At 36.3% G+C, this 22761-nt stretch overlaps 1 protein-coding gene and 3 pseudogenes across 3 annotated transcripts; 2 read left to right on the top strand and 2 right to left on the bottom strand.

Annotated features, from left to right (window-relative positions):
- The first annotated feature begins 774 nt into the window (after positions 1 to 774).
- On the top strand, positions 775 to 7823 carry LOC143630493 (NADPH-dependent diflavin oxidoreductase 1-like; annotated as a pseudogene). Its single transcript, XR_013153177.1, has 4 exons — positions 775 to 802; positions 5932 to 6062; positions 6131 to 6347; positions 7235 to 7823. The product of XR_013153177.1 is annotated as an NADPH-dependent diflavin oxidoreductase 1-like (transcript).
- Positions 7824 to 8956: 1133 nt separating this feature from the next.
- On the top strand, positions 8957 to 9705 carry LOC143631697 (dirigent protein 22 pseudogene; annotated as a pseudogene).
- A 4332-nt stretch (positions 9706 to 14037) lies between these two features.
- On the bottom strand, positions 14038 to 15456 carry LOC143630479 (uncharacterized). Its single transcript, XM_077099479.1, has one exon. The coding sequence runs from the start codon at positions 15454 to 15456 to the stop codon at positions 14038 to 14040; it is 1419 nt and encodes a 472-aa protein (XP_076955594.1).
- Positions 15457 to 18604: 3148 nt separating this feature from the next.
- On the bottom strand, positions 18605 to 21280 carry LOC143631687 (12-oxophytodienoate reductase 2-like; annotated as a pseudogene). Its single transcript, XR_013153406.1, has 5 exons — positions 21218 to 21280; positions 20990 to 21130; positions 20778 to 20908; positions 19273 to 19440; positions 18605 to 19201 (listed from the first exon to the last, which is right to left on the bottom strand). The product of XR_013153406.1 is annotated as a 12-oxophytodienoate reductase 2-like (transcript).
- Between the last annotated feature and the right edge of the window lie 1481 nt (positions 21281 to 22761).

The following is a 22761-nucleotide window of genomic DNA, read 5'->3' as shown; positions in this document are numbered from 1 at the left end:
TTCAAAGTAAACAAATTATACAAAGATATGAATACCAATGCAATTACGAGTAAGATTTGTCTTTTCCATACACTAGCATGTGCCAATCCTCAAGCTTAGACAAAATTATTACTCGTTATCGGGAATTTTGACGCGCTAATAACTTACACGAAACCTAACTCATTCAGTAATCTTACAATACTAATAAAAGAAAATGTTGAAACTTATGTGTCAAACATACATTTCTCCTAATTCTTAATCTCTCATCTCATTAATTCTAAATATCCATGGGCCAAAATCATTTTATCAATTGGGTTATAACATTGTATGAATTTTATTCATCATTGAGCTAAGTGTCTTTTTATACACAAGGTTTGACCAACTATGCAACTTTATTATTTTTTTTAAGTTTCAAGCAAATAAACACCTAACGTTTCCAAAATCATGCTATTTTAGTACTTTACGTTAACCTTTTTGTTTTTTTCATTAGGGATAAAGTACTTTTTTTTCCTCTCATTTACTTAACCCTTTGATCAAAAATAAATGACCCAAACTACTTGAAAAAAGCAAACCGAACCACTTTTTTTAATAAAAAGAAACAAACCAAACCACTTTTTTAACAAAAAAAAATAAACGTACTGAACTGCTTTTTAACAAAGATAAAAGAAACCAAACTACTTAAAAAAAGCAAACAAATCAAACTTCTTTTTTTAACAAAAATAAATGAACCGAACCATTTTTTTAGCAAAACTAAACGAACCAGTCCACTTTTTTTAACAAAAAAATAAACGAACAATGGCACTTAACTCTTCATCATTTAAAGGTTTGTAAATGTCACCTTTATAATCACCTTTAAAAACTATTGATTGTAAATAGAATCAATTAATGGGTTGGTGATTGTTTTTTAGCATTGTAAAAAATATATATTTAGATCTACATTTACATTGTTTAATGACATTATGGTCTAGATTATTGTCTATACACATTAATTATTATTTTTTAAATTTTGTTACCTGAGAAATTACATTAAGTTCATATTTCCAACAAGTGTAGTACACAAGGTGAAATATGGAAATATGCATTTCATAAGTCGTGAACTAAAAAAAATATATAATTCATAAGTTTTACTTTGTACATTAAATTAATTCTAAGTATTTTGAGAATCATAATATAACGGCCTTATTTATTTTTATCATTTAACAAATCCCGTGTAATAATGCTAGTAAACATATATAGTAATAAATTGATAGAGCACGATGATGCTAAAGAGACGGTTTTGAAACGCCATACGCCCATAACCAATGATCCAATTCCACACTCAACACCTGAAAACAATCATTCATCAAAATTTCATAGATATATCTTGCTGCATTTATTTACTTACAAATATATATAATCACAAATCAACAATACCATTATACCAGTCCCTCTCAAAGTGTAGCCCAAAGATCGCCTAACTTGCTTCTGAGCCCAATACATCGAGTCGATTTTGCAATATGGGGCATAACATAGTATTTAGACGTTAATAACTTATTATTCATTTTTCTTAGAAGTATTAAAATGTTGATATATGTAAACTTTACATTGTTGTATTGAGGAACTTTTGAGAATAGATGATATACATGTATATATGTAAATCAAAACCAAACGACATCATCAAATTAAAGCAATCAAACCAAAGATAAATAAGTTCAATCACGTTTTGTATATAACTAACATTCTGCATATTCAACACCCCATCCAAACAAATCCATTTCAAAGCACGCTTACATAAAACAGTACTATCTAGATGAACTTTAATAAAAATTTAAAATTACAACCTATAAGACCATCTCCAATACAAGATTCTTAGGTGTTTTTAAAAGAGAGATCGAAGAAGATGAGGTGGAAGAGTGAGGTGGTAAGGTGGAGGAGAGATGTTGAGGTAAGATTCTTGGTGAAGAATCTTTAAGACCATCCGTAATGGGATGGAATTATGGCGTTTTCACACCGAAACGCCAGGGGCACACCCCCCCCCCCCGGCTTTTTGGCATAGTGTTTTGGAGTAAGCGTTTTCTGTAAAACGCGGATATGGGACAAATTTTGAGGGTTTTGTGAGAGAGAGGTAGAGAGAGAGGAAGGAGAGAGAGGCGTTTTGGGGTATTTTTCCTACTACACCCACTTTTTACAAAATGCCCAAAAGCTAAATAGGCGACAAATGACGTAAAATGCTCGGATGCGCTTAGTTTTAACTACGCATGGTCTAAGAATTTGGTTTGTGAATGAAGAGGGATGGGAGATGAGAGAGAAGAAAGAAAATACACTTTTTGTGGATCCAAATGCCATGAATGCAACAATGCATACAAAAACACTATTAGGGTATATGTACTTGGCGAACTTGAGGGGCGACAAACATGGTTTTGGGGCGCGAACATCCCCCCAGGCTACAAATGGGGCGAAATGTGTGTGTGTGTGTGGGGGGGGGGGAACTGCATGTCGCCTAGTGTGTTGGTATTTTATTATTATTATTATAATCTTGTGTGTGTGATATATATATATATATATATATATATATATATATATATATATATATATATATATATATATATATATATATATATTCCTACACCACCACCACACCTCTAAAACAAAACCCACCATTTGCTGACTTGGCGCCACATAACTGTAACGGCATGAATTTTATGCTGAGGATCCTTAATCCTTAACTATCTTATGGATAGATTATCCTTAAGATATGTAGCAGGTTATAAAGGATCAATGATCCTCAGCGTTATTTGTTTACTAATGATTGCGTTTAGTATGGTGATGTGTTAGACGAGTATAACAACTCTAAGATCCAGTATACTGTACGTTCCGCTACGAGACATCTATAGCATATGGTCAAGATTGAAGACTAAGCTAAAGCGAGAAATAACGGAATAATAAGACCGATTGCCGGATACTAAAAGACAAGATATGTTATTCTTGAAGACGTGCTTCCATCAATTATCCTTATGAAATATTCTCCAGCCGGAGTATGGATCCAGGATCCTTATTCAACATATCTATTAATGGACGATTTCATGTGGAGATTGATGTTTAAGTAACCACAAAGGCTCCTAGACCTAGTCCACCACTTAATTCGTTACTAAACGGCTATCAGCACGTGGTCAAAGCGCACGATGGAAGAGAGTGGAAGACTAGCGTGATTATAGGACATAGTTGTTAAGTTAGTTATATGTATTTTTCTATACATACGGAGTCGTGGTCAACATTAGAACACACACAAACACAAGTATTCTAGCTGCTAAGATTATAATAATCACACATATAGCATTCGTTGATCAACAACTCCACAACACTTGTAATCATCTTTTTACCATTAATAAACTTGACGATGATAGTTTTCACCGTCCGAGGGTTTTTTGTGCCGGAGATTATAATAATCACGTACCATCCGACCAAGGATTACATTGTTAATCTTTGACCGAAGCAATTCGACCAAAGATTACCTTGCTAGTTTTTGACCGAAGTAAGATTATCATAATCAAGGGTTTTTTCCCTTGTGATCAAATCGTTGTGTTCATCAAAATTTCGATTATACACTTGCTCTTATCGTTTTAGCACTATACCTCACTTTACAAATTTAGATATATTATCCTTAGCTCATTTTTATCCAAACTAATAACATAAAACGTTCCATTTTATAGCACATCCAATACATATAGCCTTAAAAACTTTCTTATTGGTGATGCTATAATACTTCAATCAAACACCACCAATCTACTCAAGAGTCAAGAAATTGACTTGCAAAGCACAAATATTTTTTTTTACCTTTACTCAGATTGCATATAATTGTATGACTTAATTTTCGAATGGATTGTAAATTGAACAAATAGACATGTTTCACTTTTGTGCACTTGCACATACCCTTTCAATTTGGTCAATTAGGGAAAATTTTATGCTACTTTATTACTTGGATAATTAGGGTGATGATAATGGGAAGATAAAGGATGGTGAAAACACATATATAGTTAAGCTTATACGTAGAAGGTGAACAACACACACACATATATATGTATATATATATATATATATAAACACTCAAGCAAAATGTACAATTAACTGATTAAGTAATTTTTAAATACTATTAAAGCAATACACTTTGTCCACATGACATTATTCTAGGTTGTCCACATATGCATCCAGTCAGCAACTTTCCATTGTCAGATTGTCTATTATGCTGCCACGTGTCATCTTCACAAAATCACCCTATATTTAAACCTTAACTATTCATAATTTTTCACCCTAAACATATTTTTCTCTCTTTCTATATTAGCCGAATCTCCTTTCACCCTCTCACATATTCCGGCTACTCTAGATCCAGATTTGGATTAATCCTTTTCCGGTAAGTTTATATTTTATAATAAGCATCCGATTGTTGATATATGTATTTTCGGCAACATTATGTATTTTCTTTCAGTAAGTTTGAACAAGTATTGTGTTGCTTGAATTTGTTGTTTAAATTTATTATGTTTGTTGACATGTTTTCCACCCATGTGTAACACGGGCTATACATTATGAACATGTAAGGGAGTGATTTTTTTTACCCTTATCAAAACAAAAGTTGTTATCAGGTTTGAGAATGGACAGTAAAAGAATTTTAAGCCTAAACAACTATTGTTATGTGATGATTTGATCATGTTGAGAGAGCTTGACCTGTTGAAGTTATCTAATGCAAGAAAAGAAGTTGCACATCTCAATTTGGAAGCGGAAGTGAGTTTGAAGGTCAGATGGTTAGAATAATGTTGTAATATGAAAGTGATTATGAAGATTTTCCAGACAATTTGGAGTCTGATGATGAACTTTAAGGTAAAATATAAATTCTTTAAATATTGTTGTTAGATTTAATACAAGTAGTATATGGTCAACACCTCTTTACACTTTCTAATAACTATAATTTGAAAGTTAAGTTTTATTAGTTTCATATAACAACTTTAGTAATGTTTATATGTTACTAATTATTATACATGTTGTTTTGTTTGATTTATAATTTATATAATCTGCTATTGTGTTGTAACAATTTTTTGGTGTGTTAGAAAAATGGATTTTTTTGTTGAAGTTCTCAAGATGTTGATGATTGTTTAATAGCAAAGAACATTATTAGTTATTTTCTTCCGGTTATTGTTTCCTCTAATCGTCTTATCTTTATTTTCATTGTTAACTGATTTTATTAAAATCAGTTTAGGTTGTAATAAAAAACGGCGATGAACCTAACATGTTGACGTATTTACGTTTTTCCGGCAAAGTTTTCCGTTTAGTTTTTCCGGTTATGTGTTATACTTAAAACAACAGTTATTTTATATTTATTTGAAGTTTTATATTTTTCTTTCCTCTCATATATTTCGGCTAATCTAGATCTAGATTTGTATTAATCGTTTTCCGGTAAGTTTATATTTTATAATAAACTTCCGATTGTTGATACATGTATTTCCGGCAACTTTATATTTTATTCCGATTATTGTTTCCTCTAACATTTTTATCTTTCTTTTTATTGTTAACTGATTTTATTAAAATCAGTTTAGGTTGTAAATCAAAAACGGCGATGAAGCTAATATGTGGACGTATTTACGTTTTTCCAGTAAGTTTTCTGGTTATGTGTTATACCTATAACAATGGTTGTTTTATATTTATTTGAAGTTTTATATTTTTCTTTCCTGTTTTTTTTGTTTTACATGTTGTTCTTCTAGGTTCTAAATAAATATCACGTTTATTATTTCGTTTTTCTGGTAAGACACATTTAAATTATCCATTTAAGTATCTCATTAATACAATTTATTGAGTTTGACTATCCTTATTTGTTTAAATAACTAATAAGGATAGTCAAACTCAATAAATTAGATTAATGGTTTTAATACAATTTAATTAACATATTTAAACTTCTTTTAAATTCAAAATTCTAACAAAATAAAGATGGTGCAAGACACGAAATTTTAACAACAAGTGCTCAACACGAGAAGGAAAGACTCGATTATTTTTCCTCACCCGAAGGCCGGGATGATCTTTACCAATACAATCAGAAAGAACGAAGGACTGTTTTAGAGGTAAATATTAATGATTATTAATGCATTAGCTATGATTACAAATTCAATATTATTACAATGTTATGTAGGTGCTTGAGGATTTTCCATCGGTTAATATGCCATTCGAGTGGTTGGTACAACTGGTTCCGCCGTTGAAAACACGGGCCTTTTCAATATCTTCTTCTATGTTGGTTCATCCTAATCAAGTGCACCTCACTGTGAGCATAGTTTCATGAACCACACCTTTCAAGAGAAAACGTAATGGTTTATGTTCCAGTTGGCTCACTTCACTTGATCCTAACCAATGTATGCCTTATCTTTTAATAAATTCTGTTACAATTATCACTAATGTTACTAAATTATTTAACCTGCCTAGTGTAAGTTGCGTTTACCAGGTTTCACTAGTTAGGGGTGTGTATGTTTCTTAATAACCGAAGCATAACCGAACGGAAATAACTGAACCTAATAAAAAAATGATGGATTGAGTTTAGTTTTTTATAAAAAAGTACCGATGGTTTGAATTTATGTTTCTTCAAAACCATTTTATCAGTTCGGTTTTGCTATTGATTAAAAACCAAAAATGACCGAACCAAAAACACATTTTAAGTGATTTACAAAAAATTAATAAAGGGTGTAGCACTGTAGCCCGAAAATTTAAAATCCAAATGTGTGATAATATATTTATAATTACTAAACATTTTAAGCCCAAAAATAGTAACACTAAAAAATCCAAAACTGAATAACCAATTGGTTTTCTGTTCGGTTATAAACTGAGATTGAATAACCAAATCGGGTAACCTTGCTTATTCGGGTCGGTTCGGTTTTTTGGTTCCACCCAAATAAATTCTATCCCGAATCAAATAAACCGAATAACCCAAGAACCGAACAGATGAACACCCCTACTTGTACCACTGATTGGCAGTAAGCCTGGCAAAATATGTGGGTTGGGTCTGGTTAGGTGAAAGGTCAAACTGGGTGCGGATTAAAACTGGTACTGAGCAAAATGAGTTCGGGTCAAGACGGATCCTTGCAAAAGGTTGTCAGTTTAAATTTGGGTCCAAAGTAAAACGGGTCCTGACGAAATTGTACTCGGGTTAAAACAAGTTGCCTTTAGGAAAAGCAAGTCATCAAAATAGACCACAGAAAAGAAAATGTTAGTACATTACTAATATGTGAATGGTGTTATTCAACAGGCGTATGCATACCAGCATGGTTTCACAAAGGCTGCCTTCCTGCTCCCGACCCCTCACTCCCGCTCATCCTCATCGGGCCCGGAACGGGCTGTGCACCATTCCGTGGGTTTGTGGAGGAACGGGCCTTGATGGATAACAAAGGCGTCCCAACTTCCCCAATTCTTTTCTTTTTCGGATGTCGAAATGAGCAAAATGATTTCTTATACAAAGATTTTTGGGCATTGCATTCACAAAACGGTAACGTGCTTTCTGAAGAAAAAGGGGGTGGGTTTTGTGTTGCGTTTTCAAGAGACCAACCGAAGAAAGGGTATGTTCAACACAAAATGCGTGAACAGAAGGCGAAAGTGTGGGAGTTGTTGAGTAACGGGGCTGCAGTTTACGTTGCGGGTTCTTCTAATAACATGCCTGCGGATGTGTTGGCGGCGTTTGAGGATGTCGTGGCGGAAGAAGGTGGTGTCGGTAGAGATGACGCGGTAAGGTGGTTGAGGATGTTGGAGAAGGGTGGGAAGTACCATGTTGAAGCATGGGCTTGAGTTTGGTTCATTGGAGATGTGCTATTATTTTTATTTTTTTTGGTTATCTTGTATAAGATTAGACAAGAAAAACTGGGATTTTGTAACAATTTTTTAAAAGTGATTTAAACAATATGTAACACAATAGTTAGATATACAGTTATACATTTTTAAGGTTATACACGTTTGCATTATTTGTTGGTTAAACAGAACATATAGGTCATGTAAGCGTTATAATTTATTTCTGCATAGAATAGAAATTAATCACAGTATGGATATGCTTTTGTTTATGATTGTGTATTATCCGTATGAAGAACAGTCCTTTTGCAATAAACAACTTTTTAAAAAGCATGAAAATCAAAATTTAAATCTTCAATTCATGCCCTTAAAAGCAACCTACCAAATCAACTTTTCCATTAAAGGTTTAAGACGAAGATGACAAGAAGTTAAAATCCATCATCCGTATCTAAGGTTTTAACATGGCATGAGGCTGATTTACTAACACAACTTACTGTCACCAATTTCACATATAACTTTTGTATGTAACACATAATACTTACTGCTACTGCCAACGTCATATATATAAATCTAGTTTAATAGCTAAAGCTAAGTAGTAGTATAGAGATTGTGGATGGGATGTATTGTGGTTTTAGATTATTTTTTTTTATTTTTTAAAGATAAGAGTATGAAATGATAGATGGGTTCTAAATGCTCTTATATATGTGTGTTTCAAATTGTTTATTAAAAGGGAAAACTTCTAAAATAATCCATAGATGGCTTCTAAATAGAGGTGCACAAATCGGGTATTAGAAAAACCCGGGTTTGGGTATGATTATTAGCAATAACCGCGTCGGGTTCGGGTCGGGTATAGAACCGAGTATTTTAAAACCGGGTATTAAAAAACCATATTTTCGTGATTTTTCTTGAGTATTTTTCGGGTATAGATTGGAATTTTTTAGGGGTATTTTCCAGTTATTTTTCAGGTAATTTCGAGTATAGATCGAGTATTTGAAAAAAACGATTTAGGCCCAAATACATTATTTTAAACAATTTATTTTTGACCAGAAATTTCAAGCCCCAAGTGGTTAAACCAAAAGCATAACCCCAACTAAACCCAAGCCTAAAACCTAATGGCTTTACGAAAAAAAAAAAAAGACAAATGACCAATATTTAGAATTTTAGTGTTTTAGTTGAACGACTAGTGCTAGGTCATATCCGCCCTCTCTATCAGTCCAACCAACCCACATTTATCTCAATAATCTTTCCTTTTAAACCACCAAAAACGCTCCAAACAAACACAAAACACACACATGGGCAAGTTCAACATCCACTTAACTCTATGCTCAATCCTACTCTTGGTTGATCTATCATTCGTGCATTGCATTGATCAAGATCCCATAGCAGTGGAAGACTGGTTCAAAGGCATAAACACCATGAAAGAAAAGGTGACCAAACTTCATTTCTACTTTCATGACATAGTGAGTGGCAATAGCCCAACCGCTATGCGGGTGGCTCAACCAGCAACCTACACATCGCTCACCGGGTTCGGCAATGTGGTCATGGCCGATGATGTATTAACATCCGGGCCTGAACCCAATTCGACGGTTGTAGGCCGAGCGCAAGGGATTTATGCATCAGCCTCAATGGAGGATCTCGGTTTTCTTATGACCATGAATTTTGCTTTTAGTGATGGGGAATTTAATGGTAGTAGTCTTAGTCTTTTGGGGAGGAACCCGGTGTTACATGAATATCGTGAGATGCCTATCGTTGGAGGCTCGGGTGTTTTCAGGATGGCACGTGGGATAGCGACCGCGAAAACATATAGTTTTAATCTTTTGGGTGATGCGGTTGTTGAGTATAATGTTGTGGTATCTCACTATTGAGTTGAGATTGATATATTTGGCTTCCTTACATGAATCACCATTTGTATCTTTGAATCCAAATGAAAGCTCAACACCTTATTTCGAGCTGAGTTGGAGATTTAAATGGTAGTTTTATAAAGTTGGAACATTTTTAGCTTGTAAGAATTATATTCAGAATTAAGATTTGACCATAGGATTCAAAATTCAAAATATAAAACTGAGATTTATAAGAAACCACAGACAACTTGGAATCTACCAAGTACCACCTTCGTCTCCGCCACACGCCCACGCCCACGCCCATGCCCTCTTTAACTTTCAGCAGCACCACTGCCACCCCTCATCTCCACCACCACCATAATTACCAACACCAGCCTACTAGATGCCACGGACTGTTGTAGGTCTCGTGATGGGTCTAACAACTAATCCCGGATCAATCAGTAAACTTGGTGAGCGGAAATCACTAAGTTTATCCGATCTCGGGTCAAGAAAAACACTAATACAAGTTGAGAGAAAAAGTGAAAGATGTATAAAAGGATAATATTATTTCCAAATATGTTCCGAGAATAATAGAATATGGAATATATGTGAGTAGATATACTCCATATCTAGGACATTACCATCATGGGTCACATGGACTTTCCCATTGGGCTTGGTACACCCAAAAGTGTCTTGTACCCATATTATATATAAAAAAAACTATCTAATACATAACCCTTATATATTTAGCCCTACAACTGTCACCACCATGTCTAATATTCGTTGTGCACAAAAACCGGTCCTAACCCGATTCTAACATGATGTTCCTATATCGGTTTTGAGTATTGAGCGTTGAACCAGTGTAAAACTGGTTAATAAAACCCGCTCTTTTATTATTATTTATTAAAATACCGGTTTTTTCAGTTTTTTACTGGTTAACCGGTTTCGGACATAGCATAACCAGTTTGATAGGTTATGATTTTCGAGATAGGAAAAATGGTAATGAACCGATCGAAACGGTTTAACCGTGTTGACCATAAATCGGTTCGGTTAATAATGTCCATACCTCATGTGCCAAAGCTTGGTTGTAGCATCCATGTTAGTTGACACATTGTTTGAGCTTTCTGCATTGGATGCATCTACAAGGAACATGTTGTCATTTATGACCTTCACAATCATGATAATTATAGCACCATTTGCTTTTTTCTTAATGGTGCACTTGTCATCATCAAGTAAGAGGGAGTAGCCTTCATCAACTGCCCAACACTGAGAAGATTATACTCAAGCTGAGACGTGAAAACATCATCCAACAACCTATACTTCCCATTAGTTGTATCAATCTTCACTGTTCGTTTACCTTTGACATCAATCATCAATTTCTTACTTATCACCAAGATGAGCAATTAGTTCAAAATGATTCATCTAAGTGAATACAACTCTTCTTTTAACCTGTCATGTGGAAAGAGATTGTTACTAGTATTGCTTGGTGAAGGAAAATTGTGCATCTTTACATAAGCCATGAAAATTGTGGTTTTCACTTGCACCCATCTTTTTCTCCTCCATCATTATCATATATCAGCAAAATTGGCTTATTGGTCTTCATTATACTAACCACTTTTTCCTTAATTACAAGACCAAGCTTGTTGCAGATGTAGCATTAAAGAACTCTTACTCTTGTCCAAGCTCCTGCCTCTTCCACTACCACGTGACATGCCTCTCCCTCTACCTCTCAAGGTATTGTTTGAGTGAGATTTGTCATGCATAACATGCAGGGCTTAATGGAATTGGTACCAGGTATTGAACACGAACTCAAAACCCAGACACGTTAATTTGGCTAAGCACCCAAACACGTATGTTATATTATTATTGAGAAACTTCACAAAACTCAATTACCCAATTACAATCTCTAAACCCTAAAGCACGGGTATTTATAATCTAACCTATCACGATTAGACTACAACTAGGATTGCTAAATAATAGGACATGATTATACTAACAATTAAATCTAAGCACATCTAATTGTTTATATTTATCCACTCCTTAAATCTCGTTACTTAACCTTGCACGCCAAGTAACGGCCTTGAACCGAAATTCCCAACAATCACCCCCGGAATTTCGAACTCGAAACCGACAAGTCTTCAACTCCAAGTAATTCCCGCATTTCCTTGAATTTGATTCTCCTAAGAGCCTTCGTCAAGATATCGGCACATTGCTTAACACCACTAACATGCTCGACGCTTACTTCTTCACGATCAACACATTCTCGAATGTAGTGAAACCGAGATTTAATGTGTTTGGTCCTTCCATGGAAAACCAGATTCTTCACGAGTGCTATCGCTGATGTATTATCGATACGTAACACCACTGCTTGAATTTCCTTGTCGAATAACTCACTTATCAAGTCTCTTAGCCAAACCGCCTGACACGCGGCTGCGCTTGCCACCATGTACTCTGCTTCACACGATGAGAGTGCAACTGTACATTGTTTCTGGGAACACCAAGTAATTGGTGAAGACCCAAGATAAAACACGTGTCCCGTAGTGCTTCTGCCATCGTCTTGGTCAATGTTATGGCTACTATCACTATAACCAAGTAACACGTTTTTCCCACGAGTGTAAGAAATACCAAAACTGAGAGTACCTTGAATATAACGAAGAATTTGCTTTATAAGAGTTGCATCAGATTGCTTCGGGCTTTGCATGTACCGGCTTCCGACTCCGACCAAATATGCCAAGTCGGGACGAGTTTGTAAAAGGTGCCGGAGACACCCGACAATCTTTCGATATCTCGTAGCATCAAAATCTTTTTCATCTTCAAATTTAGAAACTTTTATACTCGGATCCAATGGAATTTGAGCAGGATTGCAAATCTCCATTCCCGCTTCAGCCAAAATTTTCTTCGTATACGCTTCTTGCTTAATTTTTATCCCATCCTTGCTTTGTGAAACTTCAATTCCGAGATAATAAGTTAGTTTTCCCAAATCCGACATCTCAAAGTTTAAAGCCATCTCGCGTTTAAACTCCATTATTAAGTTTAAATTGGAACCCGTCACGATTAAGTCGTCAACGTACACACCGACTATTAAGAGATCGGTTCCAATTTTCTTTCGGTATACCGCTTGTTCTTCTATGCACCGGTGAAACTTCATATTTAACAAAATACCGTTCAACTTTGTATTCCACGCCCTCGGAGCTTGCCTTAAGCCGTACAACGCTTTAGATAATTTGTATACTTTGTGTTCTTCACCCTTTTTAACAAAACCAAGCGGTTGAGAAACAAAAACTTGTTCTTTTAACTTACCATGTAGGAACGCGGATTTGACATCGAGGTGATGCAATTCCCAGCCTCCATTCGTTGCGAGAGATAATAATAAACGAACCGTTTCGAGTCTAGCCACCGGCGCGAAAATCTCGTCAAAATCGACTCCGGGTTGCTGAACATAACCCTTTGCCACGAGTCTCGCCTTGTGTTTATTAAGCAAGCCATCCGCGTTTCTTTTAACCTTGAAAACCCACTTTAAACCAATCGCCTTTGCACCACGTGGTAACTCGGTCAACGTCCACGTATTATTTTTATTAATCGACTCAATTTCGACACCCATTGCTTTCACCCACTCCGGTTTTGATTTTGCATCATCAAAACAAACCGGTTCATCGTCCGCAAGCAATAACAAATCTTCATCAATTATACTCGAATTCAAGACATAATCATTAAAATGTACCGGGGTAACCGTGGATCGAGATGATCTCCGAACAGCCGGCTCATGTGTAACCGTGTTGCTTGTACTAGCCGGGCTTGTTGGAGCATTTTCGACTATCGGTTCTTCGTCGTCTTCTTCACCCCCGTCACCACTTGAACTTGTAGAGTTCGACTCAGGGCTCGACCCGATGTTTTCAGTATTAACGGTTCCTTCTCCGGTGTCAATTTCATCACCAAAGTTAACCCAAAACATGCCAGGTGCTCGATCTTGCCCGTCGATTATTTCGGTACTTTTACCCCAATTCCAACTTTGCTTTTCATCAAACACCGTGTCACCCGCTCGACTCACAACATCGAATTCCCCCTGGCAGCATAGAATTACAACAGCCCTGCCAAAATCCCTGTATGGCTTCTTCTATTTCACGATAAAGAGAAATATGACCAAGAGTGGTTCGAATATATATATAAAGAATTTCTTTTTTTATACTTCCTACTATTAGATAGTGTCCATAAATCTCATAATAGGTCCCCAAAGATTTCCGGCTATGGTACTAGGAGTAATGGGCCCGCATAAATCTCCATGGATTAGTTCCAACGCTCGGGTTGCTCTAAAATTCGCCGACTTCGGAAACGGTTTCCTCGTTTGCTTCTCGACTAAGCACGAGTCACAAATTTGATTTTCTTGATCAACTTTTGGCATTCCAACAACCATATTATTTTTCACCATTTGTTTCATAGACTCGAAATTTAGGTGTCATAGTCTCGCGTGCCAAAGCCGATTCTCGTTATCAATCCGGGCTTGTAAACACACGGGTTTCCCCGTCTTTAACTTAATCGTATAAAGACGATTCTTGGACCGAGTAACCCGCATCAACAATTTTCCTTGATCATCATACATCAACAAGTAATCATCTTTCATACGAATATCACAACCACTTTCAGTTGCTTGCCCAAGACTAATACTATTACTTTGTAAACTAGGAATATAATAAATTCCGGTCAATAATTGTTGCTCCCCCGTTTTACCGACTAGCAATATCGACCCTTTCCCACAAATATCAACATAAGACCCATCTCCAAATTTAACTTTGCCACCAACACGCTTATTTAACTCAGAGAAAAAAGATAAATTACCCGTCATATGGTTGCTCGCACCGTTATCCAAATACCACAAGTCTTGTTCGTTCGAACCACCCTCGTAATCTTTTGGTATAACCTTCTGTTCATTCAAGTACACTTTTTCTTGAACACACTGCACCATATAGAGGGATGAGTCTTTTTCTTTTGCGTCGGCCAAATGTGCTTGTCTCTCTTTCCTTCGTTCTGGACACCTCGAAACGAAGTGACCAAATTCATCACAACGAAAGCATTGAACTTCCGAGTAATCCTTTTTACCCTTTCGTTTATCCCCTACGTTGGACCCTCCTTGTGAACCACGATTTTGATTTCCACGTCCACCACCACGTCCATTACCACGTCCTCGATTCGAACCTTTCCCACGCCCCCTACTCGATTCGCGTGAAAACTGCTTCGAACTCGAAGAGGATTCAGAATTATTAAACAAAAGTTTACCTTCTTCAGAACGTAACACGTGTCCTTTGATACGCTCCTCGTAAGCCTTCAACATCCCAACAACATACTCAAAATTGACTGTTTTAAGGTCTAACACTTGCTCAAGGGATACTACAACTTGGATAAACCGGCTCGACAGGCTTTTGAAGAATTTATGGACTAGCTTCCTTTCTTCATACGGTTGTCCAAGTGTGGTTGCTTTAGAAGAGATCGCGGTCATTCTCGAGGCATACTCGTCAATGGTTTCGGTTTCGTTCATCATCAAACCGTCAAATTCACGTATTAACGTATGAAGTCTACCATCCTTCACACGTTCCGCGCCCATATTTCTTGACTTTATGGCATCCCACATCTCTTTTGCCAATTTAAAATTACCGATTTGAAGTATCTGTTCCTCGGGAATCGACTGAAACAGAAGCGCCTTCGCGATGTTATTTTGCTTCGCGTCATTAGAGCCCGGGTGAATCACATCCCAAACTCCATGGATCCCAAAAATAACCTCCATATGCATACTCCAAATCGTGTAGTTTGTTTTCGTCAAACGCGGACACTGAAACGACCCGGAGATCGTTTCCTTTTTCGCTTGGTTCGCGTCACCCATCTTGTTTCTTCGGCTGTAAGTTTTTGAGAAATCACGTAAATTTGATTCAATGATTTCAACAAATGATTTGTGCACAACCAAACCACCTTAATAAAGTATCTAATTGAATAAAGATTGATTCAATTATATTTACCACAAAAAAACCCTTTCACCAACTTAAACAATATGAAAAATAAGTCTGGTGAAGCACCTGTCACTTTCTAACCTTGGTCAAAGTTGAATGGCTCCACCTCAGAAACTGTGCCTCTTTACAAAACAAGTTCTAATCACCACAAATCAACCAAAGTTCACTACTACAGGACAACGACCAAACAAAGTTTCTCACGCTGGCCGCCGATTGCAGCTGCTCACCTGTTCAGAATTTCCCTCACGTCACGGGTCAGTTCCGATTGCAGGTCTTGTGACACGGGTCTTGAACGAAACGCCAAACGAACACCGATTGCAATAATCTTCGCCGGAATTCCTCACGTCACAGGTTTTCCGATGAACGCAGACGGTGTCTTGAAGGCCGGTGGGAGTTCCCTCACGTCACAGGTTACTCCGACCCTTCACTTGCACATGTTCGACCTTCACGTCGGTTACCAGGTATGTCGATTAACAACGCTCTGATACCAATTAATGGAATTCGTACCAGGTATTGAACACGGACTCAAAACCCAGACACGTTAATTTGGCTAAGCACCCAAACACGTATGTCATATAATTATTGATAAACTTCACAAAATTCAATTACCCAATTACAATATCTAAACCCCAAAGCACGGGTATTTATAATCTAACCTATCACGATTAGACTACAACTAGGATTGCTAAATAATAGGACATGATAATTATACTAACAATTAAATCTAAGCACATTTAATTGTTTATATTTATCCACTCCTTAAATCTCGTTACTTAACCTTGCACGCCAAGTAACGGCCTTGAACCGAAATTCCCAACAGGGCTTGCTATTTTATTTTTTAATTTATTTTCTAGTATACGGTCATTGATCCTTTCTTCATGTGACCGTAAAGACTCCATATGCTTTACTAGTGTAAGCAAAGAAAGATCAAGCGATCAGGGCCATCTCCGAGGTTTTTAATACCTCGGCCGAGCTGAAATAAAAAGGCCCGCAGGCCTTAACAAATAACGAAATATACAAGCTAATTTTTATAAACGACGATTAATGTTATAACAATAAATATAGTATTAATGTAATACCCCAATTTCTGAAACTCTAAAATTGAATGCTTATACGATTTATAAATACAAAATTTATGAGAATTAACATATTTTAATATAAACAATTTTGAACTTGTTTATAGGATTTAGTATGTTGTTGAAATAAAAGTTATTAAGTTAAGGATAAAGTATAACTAAAGCAAAACTAAAAGGACCGTGTACGTAAATAATTGATTTAAATAAATAGCAAGGGCATTTATGCCATTCCTTGAAATTTGAGTCATCAGCTTCAAATTAAAGTCGTAAGTTTAAACTTGATTTCGGCTAAAGTTTTCTGGTACACGTATTTTCCGGCGAGTTTAAAAATCAAAATTAACGACCGAATCGACCAATTGGCGATGTCGATTGACTCAGGAACCTTTACTGAAAAAGATATATACATATATAAAAGTTTTAGCCCTCAAAATTGCGTGCCCCGGTCGAAGGTGCGGCTCGCACACCCTCCGGGCCGGCCTGCATGTGATAATTCTATTGAGGGAACCACATAATCAAATTTGAGGGTTAGACCATGAAGGAGCTTCTCAACTACTGTTTGATCAGCAACTGCTTCACCAAATGATATCTTTCGACTCACTATTTCCATAACCCTTGAGAGATAATCTCCAATAGGTTCGGTTTCTTTCACGCTGAAATTTTCAAAATGTTGGGAAACTTTCTGCAAAGGAGTGTTAAGGATTTCTGAGAGCCATGATCACACTTTCAGATCAAAACTATTTGTAGTTAACAAATGATTTAATCGGATAAAACTCATAATTTTGAGCAAGAAATTGTGAGAGAATAAAATGAAGCATAGAGAAGTTTCGTATGATCAAGATGAGTCATATTAGGGTTGGGTGATAACTACTTTGTAGTTATCAAAACAGTTAACATGTTTTGAATTTCAAAACCACAAATACGCTCTTGTTATTTATAATTAAGCCATATATGAAAGAAATTTAATTAAATTAACTTTTTTATAAGATTTTAATGAAGTAACGTATGTCCAAAATACGCTCCCGTTAGTTATCATTAAAACTTTGCAGTTATCGACTCTAGGCAGGGGCGCTGACCCTTGGACTCTGCTACAAAGGGCGTTTCCCCCGGAACCCCGTCAAGGGGGTGTTCCCCATGACTTAGGGGTTTCGCCCCTAAGTACCAATATGATTATAAATTATAATAAGATCAAATAAGTGTGCACACCGCACCCCATTTATTTAGCTTCATATTACAATTAACTTGATCAACAAGTTAATCCCAATTACACTAAAATCACTAAAAATCCTTGAAATTTTATTTCTTTCTCTTGTCATCTCCTTGAAATTCCATTTTAAGGATCTCCCATGTTCTTTTGTAGTGGTAGCAACAATTATAGAGAAGAGATGATCATGAACAACCTGTTGAATAATGGCCCTATGAGCATCTCTTTTCCTTGCATTCTTGTCTGTATCAATGAATCCAAACTCTACCAGTTCCCAAAGATCTGGATCGATTGTTTTCATGCGGATGCTCCAATACTCATAGCCCTCACCCCTAAGCGCGGGATAGGTGTAGGAGTAGTTGTAATATACAAGTTTGTTCGACCATGGGGATGAATCATTTAAGGAGAATTGAGATAGGATCGAAGGTTGAAAGGCATGAGAACTAGGATCTGATACCAAAATCAATTGGTATTTTAGAACATAATAAGAATAGAGACGACAGCAAAGGGATTCTCTTTATTAGGGTTTTTGGAAATTGAATACAATACTTGAGATCATCTGATCTCTTATATAAGCAAACATGTAACGTAAACAACCTAGGTAAACATAACAACTAAGCCACAATGGATTTTATACAAGATACTAAATCAAACTTACACAAGAGAATCAGGATACATGCACATGCATGATCTTGAGAATCACATCCTGCAACAACTTAGTTTGGATCATTTTTCAACAACACCAACGGTCTCAAAATGTGGATTCCAAAAATGGATAATCCGTATACCCTATAACTGGATCGGGTGTATAATACGTTTCCCTGTTATACGTGTTAAGAGGAGCACTAAGCTCAAATCTTTTTGGCAAATCAGGATTAGCCAAAAACAAACGACCATATGCAACAAGATCGGTCCGATTCTCAGCCACAGCATTATTACCATCTTCCATATCATACCCACCAGCAGAAATAAAAGTCCCTTTGAATGCTTTTCTCATAGGGACAAGACTATGAGGACAATCAACTATTTCATCTACTAATTTCATCCTTGGTTCCAACACATGGCAGTAAAGAATGTCTTACTTATTCAAAGATTTAGCCATGTAAAGACCTAAAGCATTTGGATTTGAATCACTCGACTCCAAGTAGTCCGCAAATGGGGATAATCGTACGCCTACTTTATCTGCTCCGATTTCCTTAACGATCGCATCAACTACTTCTAGAGCAAATCTGCAACGGTTCTCTAGAGAACCACCATACTCGTCGGTTCTGTCATTTACTCCGTCTTTCATAAAATGGTCGACTAGATACCCATGAGCCCCATGAATCTCAACTCCATCAAAGCCTGTAATCTCATAAATTGATCAATTAGATAGTAAACGGGTTGTAGACATTGATTAAGAACTAATATGTTACCAGCTTCAATTGCATTTCTTGCAGCAACTCTGAAATCATCAACAACCAGAGGAATCTCTTGTATTGTTAGCTTCCTTGGAGGTGTAACCTCAGTGCCATCGGCTCGTGCTTGATTTGTTAGACCTTTGTTTGTAGAAGATACTGGAGCTTGCCCGTTTGGCTGAAAAGCTTTTTTTTTTTAAATATGTTAGAAACCAACAATCATTCAATTTTAGCAAAATTATTGATAGAGAGGGTTTTTTCAGAGAGACTCCCGACTCTAAAACCGAATCTAGACATGAAAAGTATGCTAGAAACATCATGCTTGTGTTTCTTATAGAATCTAAACAATAGAAAATAAAAAGCATAGTAAAAATATGAATTACCAACTAGTAGAAAACTTAGATCTGCAAATGCCATTTACAAATCCGCAAATCCATTCACGAAACCTGCCGTGGAACTTGACATATGCTGCCACGTAGGAAACTTCCGTAAATGCCATTTACAAAACACCCAAAAACCACAAAAATCTGACCTCTTACCAAGAAACCATCATCAAATGCGATAAACTCTCCACTAAGTAAAAGGTTCGACTAAGATCTTACAGGCACTTTACATAATTGCGGTTTACACGTGTAATCTAGGGATGAGATCGATACTGTACGGTACCTGTACTAAAAATTCCGATACCAAAAATCGTAAATTCTTGGTACCGGTATTGAATGTAAAATTCGGGAAAATACTGATACCGTAACGGTACCATACCGATACCGAAACTCAAAACTCAAGACTTTGGTACCGATTCGGTACCAGTACCAATCGGTACCGATACCAAATTTGTTCATCCCTAGTGTAATCACTAAACTTGCATATGCTACTTGAGCTGAGTGATCACATGTTCTGCGGTTTTGTGGGCCCATTAATTTTTGTGCCGGCTAAATTCCAACCTTTTAGCCGGCTCCACTTATATGTGTGTTTGTGATCGGTTGGTCACTTTTAGTCTTTAGATACTGTTATTTCAAAAAAAAAAAGTAAATTAATGCCTATTTGTAGCAAAGAGCTTTTCACAAGCGGTATTAGAGCATTCACATTCAATCTATCAAATTATGTGAGTTAGAGTTTTTGTAATATAAAGATTGGTTTAGTGTGTTATGAGTGAGAAGAAAGACATGTAATGATTTTTCTGTACATTTGAAAACTTATTGTTCACACCCTATAACTTTTTAATATATTTTGAAAGTGATTGTGAGAGAATAAAAGAAAAATGGTAATAGTAGGTTTATAAAAAATATTATTTAATTGTAAGGAGAAAGAAAATGATTTATAATGTAACTTTATATTTGGAGATAAGGAATTGAATGTGAATGCTCTTAACGCACTTAATTTTCAAAAATCTATTTGCCCAAGAAGTGAGGAAAGCTCTTCATTCTTCAACATCAGTAATTTAACATTTTTATCATTTCTTAAACAAAGTCAATAACCCCGCTTAGTTCACGGAGAAAAAACATTAGGAACAAAGAGTATACCAGTATTTGAAACCCTGCCAACATGCCAAATTTGACAGAAAAAGATTCCGCCTTTGGCATGAACGGCATCCACAATAGGCTTCCAAGCTTCCACTTGTTCTTTGGTCCATATACCCGGAGTGTCCGGATACCTTAAAAAATCACAAAACATGCATCTTGAGAACCAAAACAAATGGATCATAACTCATAAACATACACCCTTAGTTACTTACCCTCGCGCCGTGTCGGACACAACTGTGGCTTCTGAAATAAGAAATCCTCCTTTGGTTGTTCTTTGTGAATAATATAAGATCATATGTGGCTGAGGGACATTGCCATAGGCTCTTTGCCTTGTTAATGGTGCCAAAACAACTCTGTACGTGTAAAGTTCATGGAATCAGCTGCTCTATTACGTTTGGAGTAGATGATCAAGCATATATATATATATATGTATTTACTACCTGTGAGAAAGCTCAAATTTTCCCATTTTGTAGGGGGTGAGAAGAGGGAATATTTTTGCTTCTTTGCTGGCCATTTTTAATAAGCTTCCTGATGTTGATTAATAGATCAGAAGAAGTGGCCTGGTTCGTCTTAAAAGTACAGCTAGCCCTATAGCTTCCCTGCAGCCAATTATTAGTTTTGGATTGAGATGGAGATTTTTGTGCCTTAGAAAATGAGTGGTGTAGGTGCAAATGCAATGTATAGTTGTACAGGTTTCTAATACCATACTATTTACTTTGATTCGCTTTGCTTACAGTGCGCGCATATAATGTATACGAGGATGTTGGCCCGTGTTACATACGGGTAAAAACTATTTCAAACGTCATATATATATGTGTGTAGATTCCATAATAATTCTTTACCGTATTTTCTGCAAAACCATAAGATGTAGGAAAAATATGTATAAATTGTGGAATGAGAAAATATATAAATATACAAATCATTGAATTGCTAAAATAATAGTTATACTAAAAAGGGAAACACAAAATCAGTTATAAATAATTAATTGTGGTCAAAATTGGTTTTTAAATCATTTGATAGGAAATAGTTAGTTATGATTATAGAAAACATTAATTAGTGAGGTTATATATGATTATTAAAAACATTAATTGGTGAATATGTGGCAATTCTATAGATGGAAACCAGATGACTTGGAATCCAATGTGGACATGCTAGTTGAATGCCATGTGGAATTCTTGTATTGCTTTAATAGTATAGTAAGATATGTGTGATTTCTCGGGTGAGCAAAAGTGAAATTGCACTAATTTTGACGTTATTTTACTAATCTCGTGAAAATAACGTTAAAAGTGGCAGAAGGTTAATAAGACATCATGTGGTGGCGTTAATAGCCGAAAGACAATGGTAGATGCACCAATCGGTGGTGTCCCGATGGTTGAGTGTTATGTGCCTTATGTCCAAGGCTTGATGCAAAACTATTATCGAGTCGGCAGTCTCATCGGAAGCAACATCTCTATTCCTAAAGGGTGGAGGTAAGTTGTCTACATCTTACCGCTCTCCTCAAAGTTTACCATAGTTTTGCTATTAGTGGGATGATGATGATGATGATGATGATGATGATGATGAGTACTTTGTGGCATTTGGTATGTAACTTGTAAGAATAAAAGGAAATATGAAATGAGACATTATAAATGAATGAAGAGAGAGGTGCTTGGTTGGCAAATATAATGCAATGAATTATTACACAAGGAATCTTATTCTATTAAAATCATTCTTTCTCGCCTTTCTTTTTTTTTTTTTCCATTTTTCACCCTACTCTCTCGACAACACCATCTGTCAACTGCCACCATCGTCGCCACCACTACCACTGCCACCACTAGCGTTACAACCGCCACCACCTGACCACCAACGCTAGCGCCATTGCTTGACCATCGCCCCCACCTGATCGACCGTCATTGCCACCACGACCATTGTCTCAATAGCTATCACCACCATTGTAATTGATTGACGTCGCCCAACCGCCACAACCACTTTCGCTACTTGGCTG

The sequence above is a fragment of the Bidens hawaiensis genome, unplaced genomic scaffold, assembly GCF_021521415.1.
Source record: "Bidens hawaiensis isolate Kalapana, Puna unplaced genomic scaffold, B.hawaiensis_p1.1 tig00000512_1, whole genome shotgun sequence".
NCBI lineage: Eukaryota > Viridiplantae > Streptophyta > Magnoliopsida > Asterales > Asteraceae > Bidens > Bidens hawaiensis.
The sequence above is the reverse complement of the archived record's forward strand: the minus strand, read 5'-3'. Positions and strand labels throughout refer to the sequence as shown.

Bases quoted from the DNA above. Each gene is read 5' to 3' on its own strand.
- LOC143630479 (XM_077099479.1), bottom strand. From the start codon at position 15,456: ATGGGTGACGCGAACCAAGCGAAAAAGGAAACGATCTCCGGGTCGTTT.